We start from the raw sequence: 21539 nt of genomic DNA on the forward strand, positions 1-21539 counted from the left end.
TTCCAAAATTCTCTTTTAAAATGTTCAAAAGAATACTGAATTTGACAACTTATTTACCTAGGTTTGTAAAACACTGAGTATGAAATATGTATTTGTAAGTTCAACAAGGAAGAGAATCCAAAAGATGAAATGACAGAAATATGTCCTGTGTTGTGGGAAAATCAGAGGGGCTAGCGGCAGGTGCCAAGAAAAAAAAAAGTGTTATAAGAACAGGAGCTGACTGTCTCTCTCTCTCTTTTTTTTTTTTTTTTTTTTTTTTGACAGGCAGAGTGGACAGTGAGAGAGACAGAGAGAAAGGTCTTCCTTTTGCCGTTGGTTCACCCCCTCAATGGGCGCCGCGGCCAGCATGCTGCAGCCAGCGCATTGCGCTGATCCGAAGCCAGGAGCCAGGTGCTTCTCCTAGTCTCCCATGCGGGTGCAGGGCCCAAGCACTTGGGCCATCCTCCACTGCACTCCCTGGCCACAGCAGAGAGCTGGTCTGGAAGAGGGGCAACTGGGACAGAATCCGGCGCCCCGACCGGGACTAGAACCCGGTGTGCCGGTGCCGCAAGGCGGAGGATTATCCTATTGAGCCATGGCACCGGCTTGACTGTCTCTTAAAGTCAATATGATAAGAATTAAAAGGTGAAATGGACTGGAAATGTATTTTTTCATTAGAGGTTGCTTCTTTACCAGAAACAATGTCCACAAATGGGTTCAGAAAAGAATACAAAATAAGGAAGTGAGGAACAGGACTCTAAGACATTCTCTATAAACTTTGCCATGCAGGAACTTGGGATAGTGACTGGAGGGGAATAAGAGGACAATTTTCGTTTGCTTGTTGATTTATGACAGGGAACACTAGACTTGGTAATTTTATCAAGAGTGAAAGAGAAACTCCCTCCCTTAACAACATTTGGAAATATGTAGGGTACTTGTTGGTTGTCACAAGTGCTAGGGACTGCTGCTGACACTTACTGGGAGGCAAGTAGAGTTAATCACCCTAGAGAACCTATAACCTAAAAGAAGAACTGCCTTGGCCACAATACGCTGAACCATTTATATGCTGATGGTATCAATAGTCTACCTTGGGTCTGTTTTTTTTTCGTCTCCCAGCAAAAATGTCTCTAGTTCTCATCTGATACATATTTCATACATATAAAAGCACCTCTTCACTAAATCTTGGAATTCCACTTGGATGATTCCACCTTATATCACAGTCTCATCAGTGTGATCAGGGAAAGCCAAATGCTGATTGGTTTACACCCATCCTTGAGCCAATCCCTGAACCAATTACCAGAATGATGCTAGTGTGCGGATTACTCAGAATCTACTCCTGGGAAGGGTGAGTTAGCCCCATGTAATTCAAATGACTATTGTCTGTACAGGATGAGCAGCCAGAGTCAGGCAACGATCATAATCATCAGTGAATGATACTGAAATACTGTATTTTATTTTATTTTATTTTATGAACATAAATTTCCAAAGTACAGCTTATGGATTACAATAGCTTCCCCCCCATAACTTCCCTCCCACCCACAACACTCCCCTCTCCCACTCTCTCTCCCCTTCCATTCACATCAAGATTAATTTTCAATTATCTTTACATACAGAAGATCAATTTAGCATATATTCAGTAAAGATTTCAACAGTTTTTACCCACACAGAAACACAAAGTGTAAAATACTATTTGAGTACTAGTTATAGCATTAATTAAACACCTAAGAGTAATTGTGTGTTAATTACAGAGTTCAACCAATAGTTTTAAGTAGAACATAAAAAATACTAAAAGGGTAAAGTATTAAGTTCTTTTTTTTCTTTTTTTTGTTTGTTATATAGTTACTTTTTATTTAATAAATGTGAATTTACAAAGTGCAACTTTTGTATTGTTGTGGCTTCCCCCCACCCCCAACCTCCCTCCCTCCCGCAGCCCTCCCCTCTTCCGCTCCCTCTCCCATCCCGCCCTTCATCGAGTTTCATTTTCAATTACCTTCATATACTGAAGATCAACTTAGTATATACTAAGCAAGGATTTCAACAGGCTGCACTCACACAACCACACAAGGTATAGAGTACTGTTTGACTAGTAGTGTTGTTTTTAAGTTTCATAGTAGAACACATTAAGGACAGAGATCCCACGTGGGGAGCATGTATCCAGTGACTCCCGTTGTTTTTAACAATTGGTGCTCTTATTTATGACGTCAGCAATCACCCGAGACTCTTGCTATGAGCTGTCTAGGCTGTGGAAGCTCCTTGAGTTCACCGACTCTGAACTTGTTTAGTCAAGGCCGTATCACAGTGGAGGTTCCTTCCTCCCTTCAGAGAAAGGTGCCTCTCTCCTTGATGGCCTGTTCCTTCTGCTGGGGTCTTGTTTACTGAAATACTGTCTTTATAACTCAAAACCTTATATGCTGGGGGTAGGCATTGTGACACAGGGAGTGAAGTTGCAGCTTGGATGTGTGCGCCCCATATAAAAGTGCCTGGGATGGAGTCCTGCCTATGCTCCCAAGAAAGTCCCATGCTAATGCTCCCAGGAGGCAGTAGCAGGTGACTCCAGCCATCAGGTTCCTGGAAGACCCCTTGCTGTTACAGGCATTTGGCGAATGAACAGCCCATGGAAGAACTCTAGCTCTGTCTCTGTCTCTTTCTGTGTGTCACTTTGCTTTTCAAATAAATAAATAACTTTCAAAAATGTTATGCTCTGATCAGAATGGGCGAATAAGATAGCCTTGAAAAGTATTCATTAACCCTGTTCTCTCCCAGTTACTTCCTTGCCAATTAGGACTTGTGAACCGTGGTTAGGGATAATGTAGAAATTGAGTGTGAATATGTTTTATATCTTTTTTCTTATCATGGTGTTAAAATATTTATTGATGCTATTGAATATGTCTATTATATGGTGTTTATTTCTACTAATACTATAACTGCATTTAATAATTATTTGGAGACTTAATTAAATATCAGAAAATGGAGACAAGCTGAAATATCTTTCATATCTCTGTCCCTGGACATTTTCTGTCCATCATGAAGAGGAGCAGAAAACGGAACAATCAGTGACTCTTCTAGTATTCACCTGTATCCCATCTAATTTGTCCTATTTATAGTACACACAATGGATTCCACTTTTATTTACTCTCCCTCTTCTAGGTGACTAAAATTAAAGGACTACATTTGAAGCACATCCTTGCCCTGTACTGAGAGAGTTGTCCCTAAAACAATGACTCTTTTTGAAATTTTCTAATGCACTTAAGATCTCAATAAATCTTTTGTAACAGATATTCAAATTTCTCTTTTACCAGTTCTAAAGATGTTCTGCTGCATTTTAGGCATGGGAAGCCAAGACACTGTGGCAAAAAAATGTCCTACATGAAGGATCTCTGTGAGTGAGATTCCAGTGGAAAGCACCGGCCATTAAAGAAGGATGTAGTTTTCTCTGAAGGGAGGAGAGGACTACTACTTGTCTTATGGCCTTGTCTAAATACTGACAGAGATTCTGGATTCAAAATGCTTCCATAGCCTTGGCAGCTCATGTCAAGAGCCTCAGGTGATCACTGATATCACCCATAAGAATGCTAATTGTTAAACTAATAACAAGAGTCACTGTGCACTTACTTCCCATGAAGGACTTCTGTCCTCAGTGAGTTGTATTATGAGAATTAACTGTAAAACTTGTCTTCAAACAGTTTTTTAATGCATGTATGTGCCATTTGTTAACATCTTTACTTAGTATAGAGTTGGTCTTCTATGTATAAAGTTAATTGAAAATTAATCTTAATGGAGAATGGAACTGGGAACAGAAGAGGGAAGAAGAGATAGGGTGGGACTGAGGGTGGGAAGGTGGGTATGGTGGGAAGAATCAGTATAGAACTAAAGCTGTAGCTATGAAATTTATACTCATTAAATAAAAACATTTCTTTGAGGGGAAAAAATGTTCTGTGCTCTGTGATTTTAAAAGAACTAGTGGAGGAGGGACAGCAGGTGGACTGCTTCCCTGCGGTGTCCTTTGGAGAATCCTGGCTGAAGCTAACAGGATAGAACCAATGGGATGTGACACATTTCTCACATATGGGAAGGAAGTTGAGACCCATTGCAATATATGCTACTGCCATTAATCTGTAGCACCTTCAGACAATGCTATATGATTATTGACTGGGTCACTTTCTTAAGATATTTGTTTTTTATTCGCAAATATTTTATTTGGTCAAATACCTATTATGTAATAGGTCAAATACCTATTACTCTTTCCTTAATAAATTCATATTATATATTGTATTTACTGTTCAAAAATTATTTATTTCTGGAGTATTTATATGACATCCAAATTGCAACTTAATTAACCCAATTGTAAGCTTTAAAACTTTGTTTTATAAAACAGGCTGTTGTGCAGAGTTATTTGGTGGTTTGTGTTTCTTTATAATTCTTATATTTGCAGTAGGATTCCTACAATCTGAACCCCTAGGGAAAAATCATCAACTTTAGATCTCCTGGAATTTTTACCTGGTTTTGTAGTAGCTTTTATATGGTTCCCAGCTGCTTCTTCTGATGTCCCCCCTATGGTGCTTTGCTTTTTTGAAAGATCTGTTCACAGTAGTAGAAAATCACGTTTAAAACAGGGACTCTACCTTTTGTCCCATTCAGCCCCCTCCTTCTTCTGTGTGTTATCTGATGAATTGGTTGTCTTATGGTCTTTGATCCGAGGATGCTGTGAGTGTACCTCAAGGGCTCCCAATACATTTTTATTTCTTCTCTTCTACTTTCAAAAGTGTGGGATGAAATCTACTTAAAAGTATATCAAAAGCACCTTTACCTCTGTAATTGGTATTTTTTCATGAGTTTTCTATATTTGGAAAATTCTGTTACTTCCAGTCCTTCCTTTTTCTATTTTCCATACTGGTCAAATACATCAGGGTTTTGCCCTGATGTGGTCATCTATGCCCCCTGCCTGTGTTTAGTGCCATTTTTATTCCACCGCATCTTATGGCCACAGTTCACTATTCTTTGCTCTTAGCTATCAAATTTTTTAACCCCATCTTCAGCTGATATAAGAAATATCTGAATTGTGTTTTAAAGCTCTTGTGATGTTCTTGTTTATCTTTTTTATCATAAGGAAAGAGAATGTGGACATTTCATCTGAGAAGTCTTTAGGCAGTGTGTGATGATAAAAATGGGTTGAGCATTAGAGTTAGATTGAACTGAATGTGAATTCTGATTAAAAAAAGTTGTTGATGTCCTTAGGAAGGTGATTATAATTCTCTGGGCCCTCATTTACTATTCTATTAAATCAGGGTAATAATGGTGACCTGACCAGATCTAAGGGATAACACCGGGCACATTGTAAGTACCTGATGATTATTGGCATTGTAATTATTATTTTATTATAATCATTATTAAGTGGGTCATCTCATTTTAATTGAGAGCAAGTTGGCAATTATGCCATATTTAAAAGAGAAATAATAGTAAAATTACCTGGCATTGAGTTTATCATCTTTTAAAGAAGATGAAATGTACACCCAAAATAACTGAGACACATGCAAATATTTACTATTTGGAAAGTTACTAGAAGTTACTAGGGAAATACTGCAAAATTTTATTTAATGTGTCACATAACATTCTCCATGGTTTGTTCATATGTTCAAGATTAGAGTTGGGGCCCCATGTTGTGGTGCAGCAGGTTAAGCCATTGCCTACAACACCAGCATCCTATATGAGTGCTGGTTCAAGTGCCAGCTGCTCCACTTCATATGCAGCTTCCTGCTAATGCTCCTGGGAAATCAGTGGAAGGTAGCCCAGTGCTTAATCTTGAAGGCTCTGGTCTGGCCCAACACCTGTCATTGCAGCCATATGTGGAGTAAACCAGTGGATAGAAGATCTGTTTCTCTCTCTGTCTTTCCTTTTCTCTCTGTCACTCTGCCTTTCAAATAAAATAAATTTTAAAGAAAATAAAAGAATATTAGAGAGCTGAGATTCAAAGAGTGAGGGTTAGTATGTTTATATTCAGGCTACAAAACCTACAAAATCCACAAAGGAGCATGTAGATGGATTTGAACCTCTGTGCTATGTTGCTTCCACCTGGAACCTGTCAAGTGTTATAAGACTCACATAATAAATGTCACTGGAGACCTGCTCTGGCTGAATGTGTCCCCAAGGCTCTGGTCTGTGTGTGGGAGGCTTGGTTCCCAGTTAGGAGGCAATTAGGCCATTGGAGGCATCGCACTCGGAAGGGATTCATGTAGTTCTTAGTTCTTGTGGAACCTCAGTTCTCACAAGAGTGGGTTGCCATAAAATGAGGTCTCTTTTTGGGCTTGGCCTCTTTTGTGTGCAGCCATTTCCTTCCTACTTGTCCACAATGTTGTGAGACAGCCAACGGGAACCTCGGAGAGGCCAAACCGATGGAGCTGCCTAATTTTGAACATGCAGCCTCCCAAACTGTGGAGCTGAATAAACCTCTTTTCTTGAGAAGAAAAACTTCAAGTGTCTTTTTTTTATATCAACAAAAAATGGATTAATATATGCAAAATCAATTTTTTGCTGGATCTGATAGCAAAAGGTGACATGGTCAGAACTCTGGATTGATAAGTCTTCTTGTAGCATGGTGCGGGGGCTTTCGGAAGTGAAGAATAAGGCATCAAGACTCCAGTTTGGGGGCTGGGACTGTGGCACAGTAGGTTAATCCTCTGCTGCGGCGCCGGCATCCCATATGGGCACCGGTTCTAGTCTCGGCTGCCCCTCTTCCAGTCCAGCTCTCTGCTATGTCCTGGGAAAGCAGTAGAAGATGGCCCAAGTGCTTGGGTCCCTACACCCACATGGGAGACCAGGAAGAAGCACCTGGCTCCTGGCTTCGGATCGGTGTAGCGCCGGCTGTAGCGGCCATTTGGGGGGTGAACCAATGGAAGGAAGACCTTTCTCTCTGTCTCTCCATCTGTCTGTAACTCTAACTCTCAAATAAAATAAATAAAATCTTTAAAAAAAGACTCCAGTTTGGATGCTACTGCAAGAATCTAGCAAAGATTTGATGAGAGGCTGACTTAGAGCGGTGCACGAAGTTGTGGAAAGGAGAGTTCTGGCATGAGAGGCATTGAAAGGTGGTGGCCACTGAAGTGAGAAGACAGCAGGCAAAAGACTGTGTGGTCCCGGTGGGGAAGAGTGGCTGCAGAAAGAGCAGTGCTGTCAGAAGCTTCAAAAGAAAAGGAGAATGATTGTGTCCATAGCCCCAGTGGAGCGTTTTGTGCAGCAGCTGCGGCGCCGAGAGGGTCTTCACTGTGGTCTGTGAAGTGGCCTGGACTTTTTCCATTTCTCCTTGAGTGCTGCTGGCACACTGCCTTTTCTTTTTGTTAGGAGGGGCCCTATGGATGGTGGGCGAGTTTGTACAGGCTGTCAGAGCTGAATCTCCTATACGAACTCCTGGGAATCTTACAATTCCAATCAAGCAAGGGTTCTGCTTGACTCCCTCTCTTTCCCAGAATAGATGTCAAAGGGAGTGTGCAATTTTGGTTTGCAGGTCACTGACTAATATATGAAAGGGAAATCCTACTGGGAAACTCCATTTTTCCTCAAACTATTGCTCCAGATAGCATTAGTAGCATTATTATTTTTTTGTTTTAAGTGAAAGAAAATGTGTGCCATTCGTTGAAGGGCAGGTGAGGGTAAGTCAGTTCAGAAATGCTGTCACTGCGATTTGAGGGCTTCAAGTCAGGCTCACTGCCTTTCTTTTCTCTTCCCATTTCCGTGGTTCAGTGTTCGTCAGGTTCAACTCCAGCCACGGTTTCCCAGTGGAGGTCGATTCTGACACCAGCATCTCCCAGCTCAAGGAGGCGGTTGCTAAGCGACAGGGGGTTCCAGCTGACCAGTTGCGTGTGATCTTCGCAGGGAAGGAGCTTGGGGATGAGTCAACAGTGCAGGTGAGTCTCCCCGGGCGGATTGCTCCCAGGACACCACTAGCCCGATTGCCAATGCCGCTTCTGCTGCCAATCTGACATTCATGCCCGAGATCTAATAGAATAAATAGTGCCTGGGGATTCCTTGAACTTTACTCCACAATGCTTCATTAATTCTGACCTTCTTAATTATGCATTAAAACGGCAAGCAGTAAGGATTGGAAGCACCGCTGTAAGTGAGGGGGAGAGAGCGCACGGCCCGCGAGCTGGGCACCGTGAATAAATGTTTACTGACTACAGGAGCAGCAAGGCACAATTTCTGTGTCTGTTCAATTTCTACCTTACTTATTCCGTTTGAATCTTAATGAAGAAGGAATCGAATAAATTGTGCCCAATCAGGCTGCTCAGTCACTGCGCTGTGTGGATTCGTAACCCGAGTGTGACCCCTGGAGGACGCTTGGGGTTGCCGCCGCGTGTACCAGAGCAGGGGCCTCTCAGACCCATAGTCAGCTCCTGAGAATCGCTTGACCAGTTCCAGAGTCTGGTGGGGAAAGGGGAAGGCCTGGGCACAGCAGAAGGCTGCTTTGCATGCAATTTTCCTAAAGTTCTGTCAAATTTTCTCTCAAACAGACCTCTGGCGACTGCAGAGTAAGCCTGGCGTGTCCTCTGCTCCCAGGGCATCCCAGCTCAGTGGTGATTTTTGTAGGAATTGGGGGTTTATGACAGTGCCATCACCTAGTAGGACAGCCAGTAGCTTGCTGGAGAAGCAGGCCAGTACAATCTGCATGATAAAGGGGCTCTTTGGGGCAGCAGGAAGGATGGACTCTTCCTGGGGATGTTCCTGATGGCTGCTGAATTATCCCAGACACGTTTTATCCTTTTCTTGACCTGTACCAGCGGTTTATTGCTCTCATGTTTACAGCTGTGTGGGGACCACTACCATGTACAGGGGCTCTGAGTCTGGCTATGGGGGAGGCCCTCCTGGTTGCTACATCCTATCACTGTCCCTTCTGGGCCCTGATTTTTGTTGCTTTGTGAAATGCCTTTGGAATCTGAGTAGAGGAAGGAGCTGTAGAAATGCAAATTGTTCCTGTCACCCTCCCTTGCTTCTCCTATTTGTGGTGGTGAAGCCCAGGCTCACTATGCGCAAACCACTGTGTTTCTGCTTTCAGGAATTTTGTTGTTATAAAGGAAGTGCATGTGCTGAAAAGTGTTTAGATACATTTTTTAATTGCAGTCAACTGAACAGCATTTTACTGTACCTGCCAACCTCTAAATCATGAATGTTTCCTTCACAAATAGATGATTTTAAAACATGAATGAAAATGTTTTATAATACCAAAATATCTAGGTTCTAAATCTACTGACCTCCAACCTTTGAGCTGATTGGCAAAATAATTAGCTACTTCGTATTCCATTAGACTAATTGCTACAGATGAATCATTTTGCAAACATATGCAAAATATATCTATTGATTTAAGAGTCTTTGTTTTGATAAACACTTCTTAAACACTTTCTGCCCCAGGGATCCAAAAGAAAAGCAGAATTCAGCCCCTGCCTTCAAGGAGGTGGCTCTTCACTTAGGAGTTCTGAAATAGGAAGAAATGTCAGGTTGAACTGTACGGGATTGTCATTTTGTAGGATATTATTATCAACAATTTTGTGTGGTACAGCCTAATAGCCATAATATAAGGATGCCAAACATAATCATTGTCCTATTGCAACTGAAAAATAAGTATTAGGAAGTTTAATGGTAGAGAAAACACATCTGAGTCACCAGGAAAGACGTAATGGATGAACTGACCTCAGGTGGGACACCGTAGTTGGAGGAATGACACAGAATATGCTTGGAATAGGAGATGTTGAAGACTGGGCAAGCAATGGAATTGAGTTTGGAAAACAGGCAAGGTTCAAGAAGGTAGGACTGTTAAAGAACCGTCTATGCTGTGAAAAGATGGGGATGGTTTGGAAGAAGTGGCTTTGGATTTAGTGACCTTGAGACCCTCAGGACCCCAGTCTAGCTCATTGGTTGGTGAAAGCAGGTGGCAGAGTTGCAACGCAAGTCCTGGGAGTAGGTAATGTGCTTAGGTCAGTGATTCACGGCAGGCATATGTACACACAAAGGGAGGAGAAGTAGATCCCATGCCTTTGTTAAAATAAAACTCTCTCCAGTACAGGGACTTATTAAACTATTACAGACACTTGCCAGAAGGGAAAGGACCCATCCTGGGGCAATTTCCTGCTAATACTTGCAGGAAAGCTGTTGGAAAAAGATCCACCGAACCTAAAAAGATAACAGTGTCTTACAATGGGGAGAAAGCATAAGTTGTTTACATGGAACTCACATGAGCTATAACTACGAGCGGTGGGCCAGCAGAACTTGGGGCTAGCTTTGGGCTGGGAGACCTTTCATAGTAGTGGTTGTTGCTTCTACAGTGTTTGGGGTCATGAACAGACCACCATGGGACCCAGGGCATCATGATGGGATTTGAATTAAGGCTCTAGTATCCACTCAAGAATGTGAGATTGTGTCTTATTCTCATCCCTTAACTTTTTAACTTATTAACCTCTCCCATCTCTCCTCCCCTCCATCCCCTGACCCTCATAATTAAATGTGGTACAGTTCAGGAGTTTTCTCTCATCCCCACGTTGTTCTCTGTTTCCTAGCCCTTGACATTATGCAGTCTTCTAGATAGTCATAATCAGTGCGAATATACAATTTTATATTCTAATTATCTTTCACCTAACATCATATTAAAAGCATTTTCATGGTATATAATCTCCATTTCTAAGTGTATGGATTATACTCTAGAGTGTTTATATCATCATTTAGATCTTAAGAAGTTAGGTCATGTCAAGTGTTTAATATTACAAATTTAAGGCAGACCAATTTTTAGATGTATATTAAATACTTAGAGAAATTAGCCTCATTGAGTGTTTTCTGATTTATAAAATAAGAAATATTTGTAATAATAATGCTTATCTTGTTGGGATTTTGTAGGAAATAAATTTATTTAAAGCTGTCAGAAAAGGCACAACATATAGTAAGCACCATGAAAATGTTAGCCTCTGTAACATCGTCAGCATGATTGTCATCAGCATTATGCAGTTATTCCAGGATCTTAGAGATTACCTTAAATAATCCAGGGCTTGTTGGAAGACTATACCTGCAATAAGTTAGAGTTAAGGCAATGATAATGGAGTAAGTATTTTTACAGTACTGTCCTATGTGTGAATAATTTTTAGACATTTAAACTAATAAGAATTTTATAAAGTTTATAAATAAACTCATAGCCCCTGTATATACAGGTTTTTACTTATTATACAAATAGTAGAATTTTAATTAAGCAAGTTTGAGAAAACTTCACTGTTCTGGGCCTGGCCTAAGCCAGGAGCCAGAAGCTGCATCCTGGTTTCCCACATGGGAGGAGAGGCCCAAGTGCTTGAGCCATCATTTTAGCAGGGAACTGAATCAGAAGCAGAGCAGCTAGGGTTTGAACCAGCACTCAAAAATGGAATGCTGATGTTACAAGCAGTTGCTTAACATGCTACATCATGTTAGTTGCTATTTTTTCAATCAAATTTTATTCTGAAATACTTGTAAATTTGCATGTAGCTGTAAGAAATAACACAGAGAGGTCCTAGGCCCTTTTCCTGATTTTCCCAAAAGTAACAACCTGCCATAGCAAGAAAACGCGTAGCCTGCCTTTATCTGTGGTCTCATCTCCTGTGGTTTTAGTTGCCTAGAGTTAATTGCAGCCTGCAAATACCATTTATCTTGATTCTTTCAAGAGGGAGATGAGAGACCACATCCCTGTAACTTTTATTGGAATTATTATTCTTCATGTTTCACTGTGCCTAATTTATTATTCAAACTTCATCAAGAATATGTATGTGTAGGAAAAAAAAAACAGTAAATATAAGGTTCAATGCTATCTGCAGCTCCAGGCATCACACTGTGGATCTTGGTAATTATCCCCTATTGTTACGGGGTGACTGCCATGTTGCAGTTGTACTATTAGCATTGTTGTAGTCAACATGTAGAATATTCATCACCATAGGGGCCCCTCTTGTCCTTTTACAGCCACACTCTCTTCTCTCCTCCTCCTACACCTTCCTTAAATCCTGGTAACCACCAATCTGTTCTCAGTATCTAGTACTCATCACATCAAGAGTGTCATACAAATGGAATTGTTCAGTAGGGCAACCTTTTGTATTGGCTTTTATCACTCAGCATGATTCCTTTCATACCCATCCAAGGTGTTCTGTGTATAAATTTTGTTTCTTTTCTTACTGCTGAGTAGTATTCTGGGGTATGGGTAGATATAGGGCAGTTTGTTTAAACATTTGCCCATTGAAACAGCAGAGTTCTTTCTAGCTTCTGGCAAATGCGAATGACATTAAAATAATAGAGAAGAGTGAGAAGGAAACCTATTGCATTGTTTTCTTCTTCCCAGTGTTCCAAATTTCCTTCTTTTATTGTTGCATTTTTGTTCAGAGAATATCCTCTAGGTATTTCTTTAGGGTATGTCTGTCTTCTGGTGAAAAATTCGCTCAGCCTTTCTTCACCTCTGAATGTATTGATTTCTCGCCCAGTCCTAAGTAGTATTTTCATTTAGTCTGGATTGGCAATTCTTTTCTTTCAATATTTGAAAAATAACATGCCACTTCCTTCTAGCCTTCATAGTTTCTGAAGAAAAATCTGCTGTCATTAAAAAATAGTTTCATCTCTGTTGATAAGGTGTAAAAATTCTCTGGCTTGTTTTAAAATTTTATTTTCTGTCTTTGGTTTTAAGAAGTTTAATTATGATGTGTTTTTCTGTAGGTTTCTTTTGTATTTTTCCTGTCTGGGGTTTGTAGAGCTTCAAAAATCTTTACATTTATTGTCTTGGAAAATTTGGAAAGTTGTCAACTACTATTTCTTTCAGCAGTTGATCATGTGTATCCTCTCCAGCACCCTCACGGCACAGATGATAAATGTTCTGTTACTGTTCCACAGATCTCTGAAGTTCTCTTCCTTTTCTGTTCTCCTTTCTTGTTGCTCACATTGTTAATTCTGTTATTCCACATCTTCCAGTTCACCAGCTTTTGCCTCTGTACCTTCCATTCTTCTACTGAGCCCATTCACTGAACTGTTTATCTAAAAACCTAGGTCCTCCACTCACTCTTTGCTAGTGTTGCTGGGCAGGAATGAAGCCATATTTTTTCTCTGGCATTTTTCTAGAGTAGGTAAGTTATTTTTTAAATGTTCCCTGTGTTGCTAGATGGCCTCATTCCTGGTTCTCTGGATAGATAGCAGGATATTTGGGGGCAAGATTTTGCTGTTATTGTTTTGTCTATACTGATTGACTTTTTTTTCAGCTTCCAGTCCAGGATAATGTGGCAAAAAGAAATCTGAAGGAACTCACCCCTGTTTTCTTCCTTTGGTCCCTAGTGAATCTTCATTCTTCTTTCTACCTTTCAGAATCTCCATATGTTTATATTATAAGTAATATCCAGACTTTTTAGTGTACTTACAAGAGGAAAGAGGAAAAGCAGATCTCTTCCAGCTTCCCATCCGTGACAGATCATCTGTTTTTTTGATGTCCATATTTGTTTCCATTTTCCTTTAACTCTTTAAATTTCATAAAGTCTTGCAAATAACAAAATGGAACATACTAGTGAATAATGGAAATAATTATACTCTAATAGTGCTTCTCAGAGTATCCTGTGGATATAGTCTCTAAGAACTGATTGTTGTTATGTCAGGTCTATTATAATCTTACAAATCCCTTTCACTAGTTGAAAAGACAAACTCATTTTATGAGGAAAATTTTATAAGACAGTGATATTAGGCTACTGAGTCACAAAGAACCTGGGATGAGTTATTAAATGATGTTGAAACTCGTCAGTGTGAGGGATACTATCTGATACCTGGGTGACTATAAGTATGTTTCAGTTTGCCCAGGACATTGTCAGAATACATCTGTTATCCTAATTATTAATAGAGGCATCTTTTATTCTCAAAAGTGTCCTACTTCCCATGATACATGTGGTCTTCTTACCTGTGATAAACATGGAAAGAAACAGAATAAAACAGGGAAAAAGCAGCAAGCCTGTTCATCACTCCTGCGGGGTACCAAGCTGTGTATGTAACATTCACACATGCAGAGTACCAGGCTGGGTGTGTAACTTTCACACATGCAGAGTACCAGGCTGGGTGTGTAACTTTCACACATGCAGAGTACCAGGCTGGGTGTGTAACTTTCACACATGCAGAGTACCAGGCTGGGTGTGTAACTTTCACACATGCAGAGTTCCAGGCTGGGTGTGTAACTTTCACACATGCAGAGTACCAGGCTGGGTGTGTAACTTTCACACATGCAGAGTACCAGGCTGGGTGTGTAACTTTCACACATGCAGAGTACCAGGCTGGGTGTGTAACTTTCACACATGCAGAGTACCAGGCTGTGTGTGTAACTTTCACACATGCAGAGTACCAGGCTGGGTGTGTAACTTTCACACATGCAGAGTACCAGGCTGGGTGTGTAACTTTCACACATGCAGAGTACCAGGCTGTGTGTGTAACTTTCACACATGCAGAGTTCCAGGCTGGGTGTGTAACTTTCACACATGCAGAGTTCCAGGCTGGGTGTGTAACTTTCACACATGCAGAGTTCCAGGCTGGGTGTGTAACTTTCACACATGCAGAGTACCAGGCTGTCTGTGTAACTTTCACACATGCAGAGTACCAGGCTGTGTGTGTAACTTTCACACATGCAGAGTACCAGGCTGTCTGTGTAACTTTCACACATGCAGAGTACCAGGCTGTGTGTGTAACATTCACACATGCAGAGTACCAGGCTGTGTGTGTAACTTTCACACATGCAGAGTACCAGGCTGTGTGTGTAACATTCACACATGCAGAGTACCAGGCTGTGTGTGTAACATTCACACATGCAGAGTACCAGGCTGTGTGTGTAACTTTCACACATGCAGAGTACCAGGCTGTGTGTGTAACATTCACACATGCAGAGTACCAGGCTGTGTGTGTAACTTTCACACATGCAGAGTACCAGGCTGTGTGTGTAACATTCACACATGCAGAGTACCAGGCTGTGTGTGTAACTTTCACACATGCAGAGTACCAGGCTGGGTGTGTAACTTTCACACATGCAGAGTTCCAGGCTGGGTGTGTAACTTTCACACATGCAGAGTACCAGGCTGTCTGTGTAACTTTCACACACGCAGAGTACCAGGCTGTGTATATAACTTTCACACATGCAGAGTACCAGGCTGTCTATGTAACTTTCACACACGCAGAGTACCAGGCTGGGTGTGTAACTTTCACACATGCAGAGTACCAGGCTGTGTGTGTAACCTTCACACATGCAGAGTACCAGGCTGTGTGTGTAACCTTCACACATGCAGAGTACCAGGCTGGGTGTGTAACTTTCACACATGCAGAGTACCAGGCTGTGTGTGTAACTTTCACACATGCAGAGTACCAGGCTGTCTGTGTAACTTTCACACATGCAGAGTACCAGGCTGTGTGTGTAACTTTCACACATGCAGAGTAGCTCATGGGCAAGGTTCACTTCCTTATTCTCAGCAGCAGCTTCTTGTTATACATGTTGTACTTATGCTAGCAAGTATAGTACCTGTAATGATAAAGGGAAGTTAAATAGCAGTGAGTAAATAGTTGTAAACATGTGTTCTATGATATCAAAGCATATCACACAATGCTACAATTCTGCCAATTACACACCTAAATAAAATATAGCCGTAAAACTCACAGTTAAATTTGTTACTGCCTGCTTTTTAACAATTAAACTCATATATAAACCATTTTGCCAACATCTCTACACTAAACGGTGCTCTAATCAAAGTCTCATAAATGTCAGAAGTTGTCTTTTTCAACATCATCAGGAGTATTTGAACTTATAATGCCAATAAAATATAAGACCACCTAATACCATTAAAGGAAAAATACATAATTATGAGATTGTGATACTATGCTTATCATATTTTAAAAAGGATCACTGATTATTTAAAGCCTTTTTAGAATATGTCACTATCATTTAATTTTTATAGCTACAAGTGAATTTTGTTATCAGAAGAATGTTACCTAATTGTATTAATGGATAAATAATAATGTTGGAAAAATAAATAAAAGGACAATAAGTAAAAAAACAACTTTCCAGAGTACAATTAAACAATATTTACTGTAGTTAGAAGTGAATCAAGGGGCATACAGGGTACTCATAACATTTTGGATCAGTTTTTAAAGTTTCAAAATTTGGTAGGTTAATTACAGATGTGACAAAAACAATCTATGTCGTTTCTAACAATAGCATGTAAATTTTATTACACTTTATATGTGATTAGAATTCTTCTAGTCATTGGATATGGTCTGCCCTGTATTTTGAAATATGGGTACTGTGCACACCAAAAATATAGCCAATTAAATAATATGTTTCAACCTAAGTTATTAAAGTTTTTAATGTTCCTGGTTTTCCATACTCAGATCTTATCATATCATAAACCTTGGAAGAGTTGGAAAAATAAACTTAGGTGCTGTGCTACTTACAGCAAGAATTCTCTACTTTATGAAATGATATTCTTCAAATGTGTATATATATTTTTAAAGGGATATATAAATATCTAGATGAATCCTTCCATAAAGCATAAATTTCAGGTGTATTGTGAACAGTTATGTATTTTGCTTTTATGTGAGCCAAACTCCTTATTATAAAGAGAATACCAATAAAATAACTTTGCTATGAACTAAGTAATTATAGCAAGATTTCTCATGTCCTGGCTTTTATGGTTAATTTTATGTATTGATGTGACTGTGCCATATGTCTAAATGCCCAGACATTTAGTCAAAAATTATTCTGTGTGTCTCTGAGAGTGCTTCTGAATGAGATTAACTTATTTTGAAATTTTTATTTTTTGTTTATTTAGGAGTTAGAGAGATAGTAGAAGATGAGAGAGAGAGACAGAGAGACAGACAGAGAGAGAGACAGAGAGACACAGAGAGAGTTCCCATCCACTAGTTTGTTCACCCAAAATGATCACACAGGCTGGCGCAGGGCCAGGCTGATCCTGGGAGCCAGGAATTCAATCCAGGCCTTTCACATAGGTGGCAGAGCTCTAACTACTAGAACCATCACCTGCTGCCTCTCAGGGTTCACGTTAGCATGGAGCTGAAATCAGAAGTAGAACCAGGACTTAGACTCAGACACAAATGAGTGATTTTTATGTAATATATTAGAAAAATAATTTAACCGATTTTCAGAGATATTTAATGGCTAATTCCTACTTGCAGTGTAGGGTCAATAAAACAGAAATATTTAGAGTATCTCTCTTGAATTCTTAAGCATAATCTTCAGTACCTTATAAATCAGAATAGGCATGCTTACTGTTTGTTTACGAAGCCTTTACCAAATACTTCAGCTAAACAAAAACAAATAGTTCCTGACAATTGTGTACTTCAGCTGTACATTTTTTAAAATTGAGAGTCATGCACTATAATTTTACAAAATAAATGAGCATTTCATGTAACTACTGTGGTTATAATGGTTAGAGAAGACATTCAGTTACAAATTGTTTTCCTTTCATTGTTATTATACATTTATGTAATAGAGGGACCTTAGGTAAAATGGTTTCATTTGTAAACTAAATTTGCTAAAAACTCATTTACTTTTTCCATTGAACACAAGACAGAGGTTGGATGAATTTAGAGCATTGAATGCATTTCTGCCATGAATTCTTGTTTGTCTATAAAATAATTGCCCGGATGACAGTATACATGGCCAGTGTAATTCTTTTTCTTCTCTCTGACTATAAAACAAAAGGAAGCCAGGCTGAATGCCATTATATTCAGAGTGCTAGTGATTTCTTGTGTGTAAGAGTACTGTTGTGTCAATGACAACCTCACTCGTTGCAGGACCAGCACCAGCATCTTCTCTGAGGGGCCTCCTTGCTAATGAACCTCACTGCTGGCCTCTTCTGTCTGGGTAAATGTGGAGGCCCTCTTGACTTCCTCTTAAGGAGTGGTACATTATTACAGTAGCCCATGAGTGCTGTTGGGCATCAGAGTCTAGAATCAAAGGATGATAATCCCTGTGAAGCAAATGCTTCCTGCAGGAAGACCCCTGCCCTATCTGTTTAGGTCTGGATGTTTATATATGTCCAACAGGAAGAGTCCCTGAATTACTTACCTCCCTCTTTTCATAATTCAGAACCCTCAGAAGTGTTATTTTTATATTAAAAGGGATTCTTGACATTTCTGTGCCCCTGCAGACTTAGGAAGCGTCTTTGAGTATTTCTGTGGATAAGCACTGAGTTGAAGAAAAGAAAGTTGAGATTCTCTTAGCTTCTAGGAGGCTGAGGATACCTAGTCTGAGGATTTATTTAATAGGTTCACGTCTCACAGATATTTCCATGGTACTTATCGAGCTCAGATTCCAGGGCAGGCATTGTGAGAAGGGGTGAAACACTGGAGCAAACCAAGCCTCAAGCCTTTGCATTGGCTGTGTTTTAGCAGAGAATGTGATGTAAAAGCCTGTCTCATAGGAAACGTGGCAAACAAAACCGAGTGCACATCCTGAAACTTGGTGATTGATCACTGAAATCCTGCTTTCAGATATACTGTTCTGTTGTCTTATTACTGGACTCCAATCCTGTTGCCAGGTTGACCTGAGGTTGTTGGAGATTTTGTTGAATATGGATATCATCCTTCAGAGGAAAGTTTAATAAATGAGAGTCTGTGTCTGTTCCTACTACATTACTCCCCTGAAGTTTCTAAATGAAATGATTATTCACCACATTCTGCCTTCTCCTTCTTCCCTTTTACCAAGTAATTGTAATAAGCCTGAGATTATTGTCACAGAACAAAAGTACATTTTATATGAAAAGGCTTTTTTGAAGATCATACCACAAACTCATTTGTGATGAATAAAAATGAGAATATATGCTCTCCTTCATTTTCTGTGTGTGTATAGGTTTGGTTCATAGCTTTCATTCATTAATAGTTCAAAAGAGTTTTTATTTATTTTCTTTGTATATATGTTATATGGATGGTAAAGTCAAATGAGTTTCACAGAGTTATTCAATTACAGAGAAACCAGTTACGTGGGAAAGGAGAGTTCTACTTTGGTGTCCTAAAACCATGTGTTATTTTCTTTAAGTATTGGTTTGCTTTCAGTAAGAATGTAATTCTCATGAATTATTCAGCAGCAGAAATTTAATTAAGTGAAATTGACTTTAGGTAAGAGAATGTTGTCACAGTGGGCTATCCCAGGCACTACGGGATGTGCTGAGAGATGGTTCTTCGGCTGTGTGCTAACACGGAGGACACAGAGACTCACGGGAATGGACACAGACTCTCACGTCTTCCTAATCTCTTGTGCAAGCTCTTGATTCAGTGTCAGTGTCAGTGGAGTGCTCTGGTAGCAGTTGTTTATAGGATTTTAGTGTTTTGTGCATCTGTATCCTCACATTCATGTTCCTTTGTGAATACAATTCTTTGGAAGAATTTTTATACCTTTTGTGGGCACCTTTGTGTAGAACTCATTTTGTTGAGAATTTCCTTCTATCATTGCATTTTATGTTGCCATCAGCTGTTTCCTGTCCTATAAATAGGCCTGGTCAATTTGCATTCAGAAGTTTCACTCAGATAAGATTTAATATGTAGACTAATTATGGCAGAGAGCTCTCCTTTTTAAATTATAAAACATTCTGACATCAGAGGAGAAATGAGGCCTGTGAGAAGCCATTGATGTTGTGTTCTGGAGCACATCACAAACTCTTTTTCCACTGTGTGGGCTTTTGCAAGCTCAGTACAGGTTCTGCAAAGGAAATCTCCTGTTCGTTTTCACATCCTTAAGTCTCTCGAAGGGAATTTGATCTGTGCGTTTGCATTCCGCTTATGCATAATTCATCAAAACATTGTTCTGAAAAGAGAAAAATAAAAACAAAAACTTGTCTAAGAGATTTCTAGTGTTCTTGGAAGCTTGGGCATTAAGAACTTCAGAATCTGCCTAAGTAGAAAACTTCTGCTCCCTCAGTTTCCCTGTTTTGCCTCTCATTTGATTCTCACTGAAGTGGCATTGAGATGGCACGCTGTTTCTGCGGAAGCCTAAATGCCTTTTGAATTTTTTTTCCATTCCAGGGGAGCTTGATGATGTCATCTCAACCATACATTTATTGCCATTCATAACAGAGGAGTTAAAATTTCAGGAATGTCATATGCAAGATTAAATCACTTACTTAGAATTCCACTAGACTTTGCAATGTATAATGAAGTAGGTATGAATCATTCCAAAGTCAGACTGTCTGGGATGGGATTCTCCAGCCTTTGTTTTTCCCATCTAGAAAGTGGAGATAGTAATGGTGCCTGCTTGTCTATGTGATTGTTTTGAGTATTAAATGAAGTTTTACCTGCAAAGGACTGACATCTAAGCACATTTTAGGGTATTATCAGTTTAATTCTATGAAGAATTCATAAAGTTCATAAAAGATAAGTCTTTTATTTCTGCTGTGCAATAGATTCACCCTGAAATTTGTTGCACTTTAAAACACTCCAGAAAGGAGCACATTTGCCATAGGCCACACTGCCTATTCCCTCTTAAAGTAAACCTCAGCACTGTGTTGTGTGGCATAATGTGGGACTCCTTTCATGTAAATCCTATGGTGGATTGTTAGCTCAAGAAAAGAGCATATTCTGTTCTAATGGAGTTTCATTCTTGTTTAATGCATTGAATATATCTGCATATACTGTTTTATGCTGGAAACAATTTTATGAGTACTTACTGTTCTAAATTTGTTTAACAAGGGGTACACAATAATTTGATATTGCTCCTAAGAGTTGTGAGTCATTTGAATGTTAAATAGAGGGCAAGAAGATCAGGAAGCACTCTGAAGAGAAAATGCATTATAAGACCTATTCAAATGATTAATCTATTGCCATTGTAATTTATAAGTAGACTAAATTTACATGATCTATCATTTTGTAGTCTCCACATAAAGCTAGCTGTGTGGCTCTTACTTTGTAGATTAAATTTGTAATTTTTGTGTTTATGTTGATTTTGAGTGTTTTAAAAGGAAAAGGTTGTTTTCTTAAGTACCAGCCTTTATGGTTTGTTGCATTATATTATCTCTAGTTGCTGAGGTCACCTCTGTCCTTGGCCCTCAACTGCATCTTATTGCTTTAAAAATATGTATATAAATTGTGTTTTGATTATTCAATCATTTCACTGGTAGCAAATAATTTAAAAAAATGCCTTGTTCCGGGACCCATGCTGTGGTGCAGCAGATTAAAGCCCTGGCCTGAAGCTCCGGCATCCCATATGGGCTCCAGTTCAAGTCCCAGCTGCTCTTCTTCCCATCTAACTCTCTGCTGTGGCCTGGGAAAGCAGTAGAAGATGGCCCAAATCCTTGGGCCCCTGGACCCACATGGGAGACCAGCAGAAGTTTCTGGCTCCTGACTTCGGATCAGCTCAGCTCCGGCCATTTTGGCCATTTGGGGAGTGAACCAGTGGATGGAAGAACTTTCTCTCTCTGACTCGACCTCTCTCTGTAACTCTGTCTTTCAAATAAATAAAAGCAAATCTTAAATAAAAAATACTTTGTTCCACTTCCCTGTAACAGTTTTGGTAAAGGAAAAATTCTCTCCATGATTTATTTATTTTAATTATTAAA

General features: G+C 39.7%; 1 protein-coding gene across 13 annotated transcripts in view; it reads left to right on the forward strand.

Annotated features, from left to right (window-relative positions):
- PRKN (parkin RBR E3 ubiquitin protein ligase) overlaps positions 1-21539 on the forward strand; it is a 1393119-nt gene that overhangs the window by 261113 nt on the left and 1110467 nt on the right. For all 13 annotated transcript variants that reach the window (XM_089332490.1, XM_051855168.3, XM_089332487.1 and 10 more), the window contains one exon: positions 7714-7877. In XM_089332490.1, coding sequence (XP_089188616.1) covers positions 7714-7877 — 164 coding nt within the window. The remainder of the gene's footprint in view (positions 1-7713; positions 7878-21539) is intronic.

This window comes from Oryctolagus cuniculus, chromosome 5 (assembly GCF_051225735.1).
Source record: "Oryctolagus cuniculus isolate XC-2025 breed Fujian yellow rabbit chromosome 5, ASM5122573v1, whole genome shotgun sequence".
NCBI lineage: Eukaryota > Metazoa > Chordata > Mammalia > Lagomorpha > Leporidae > Oryctolagus > Oryctolagus cuniculus.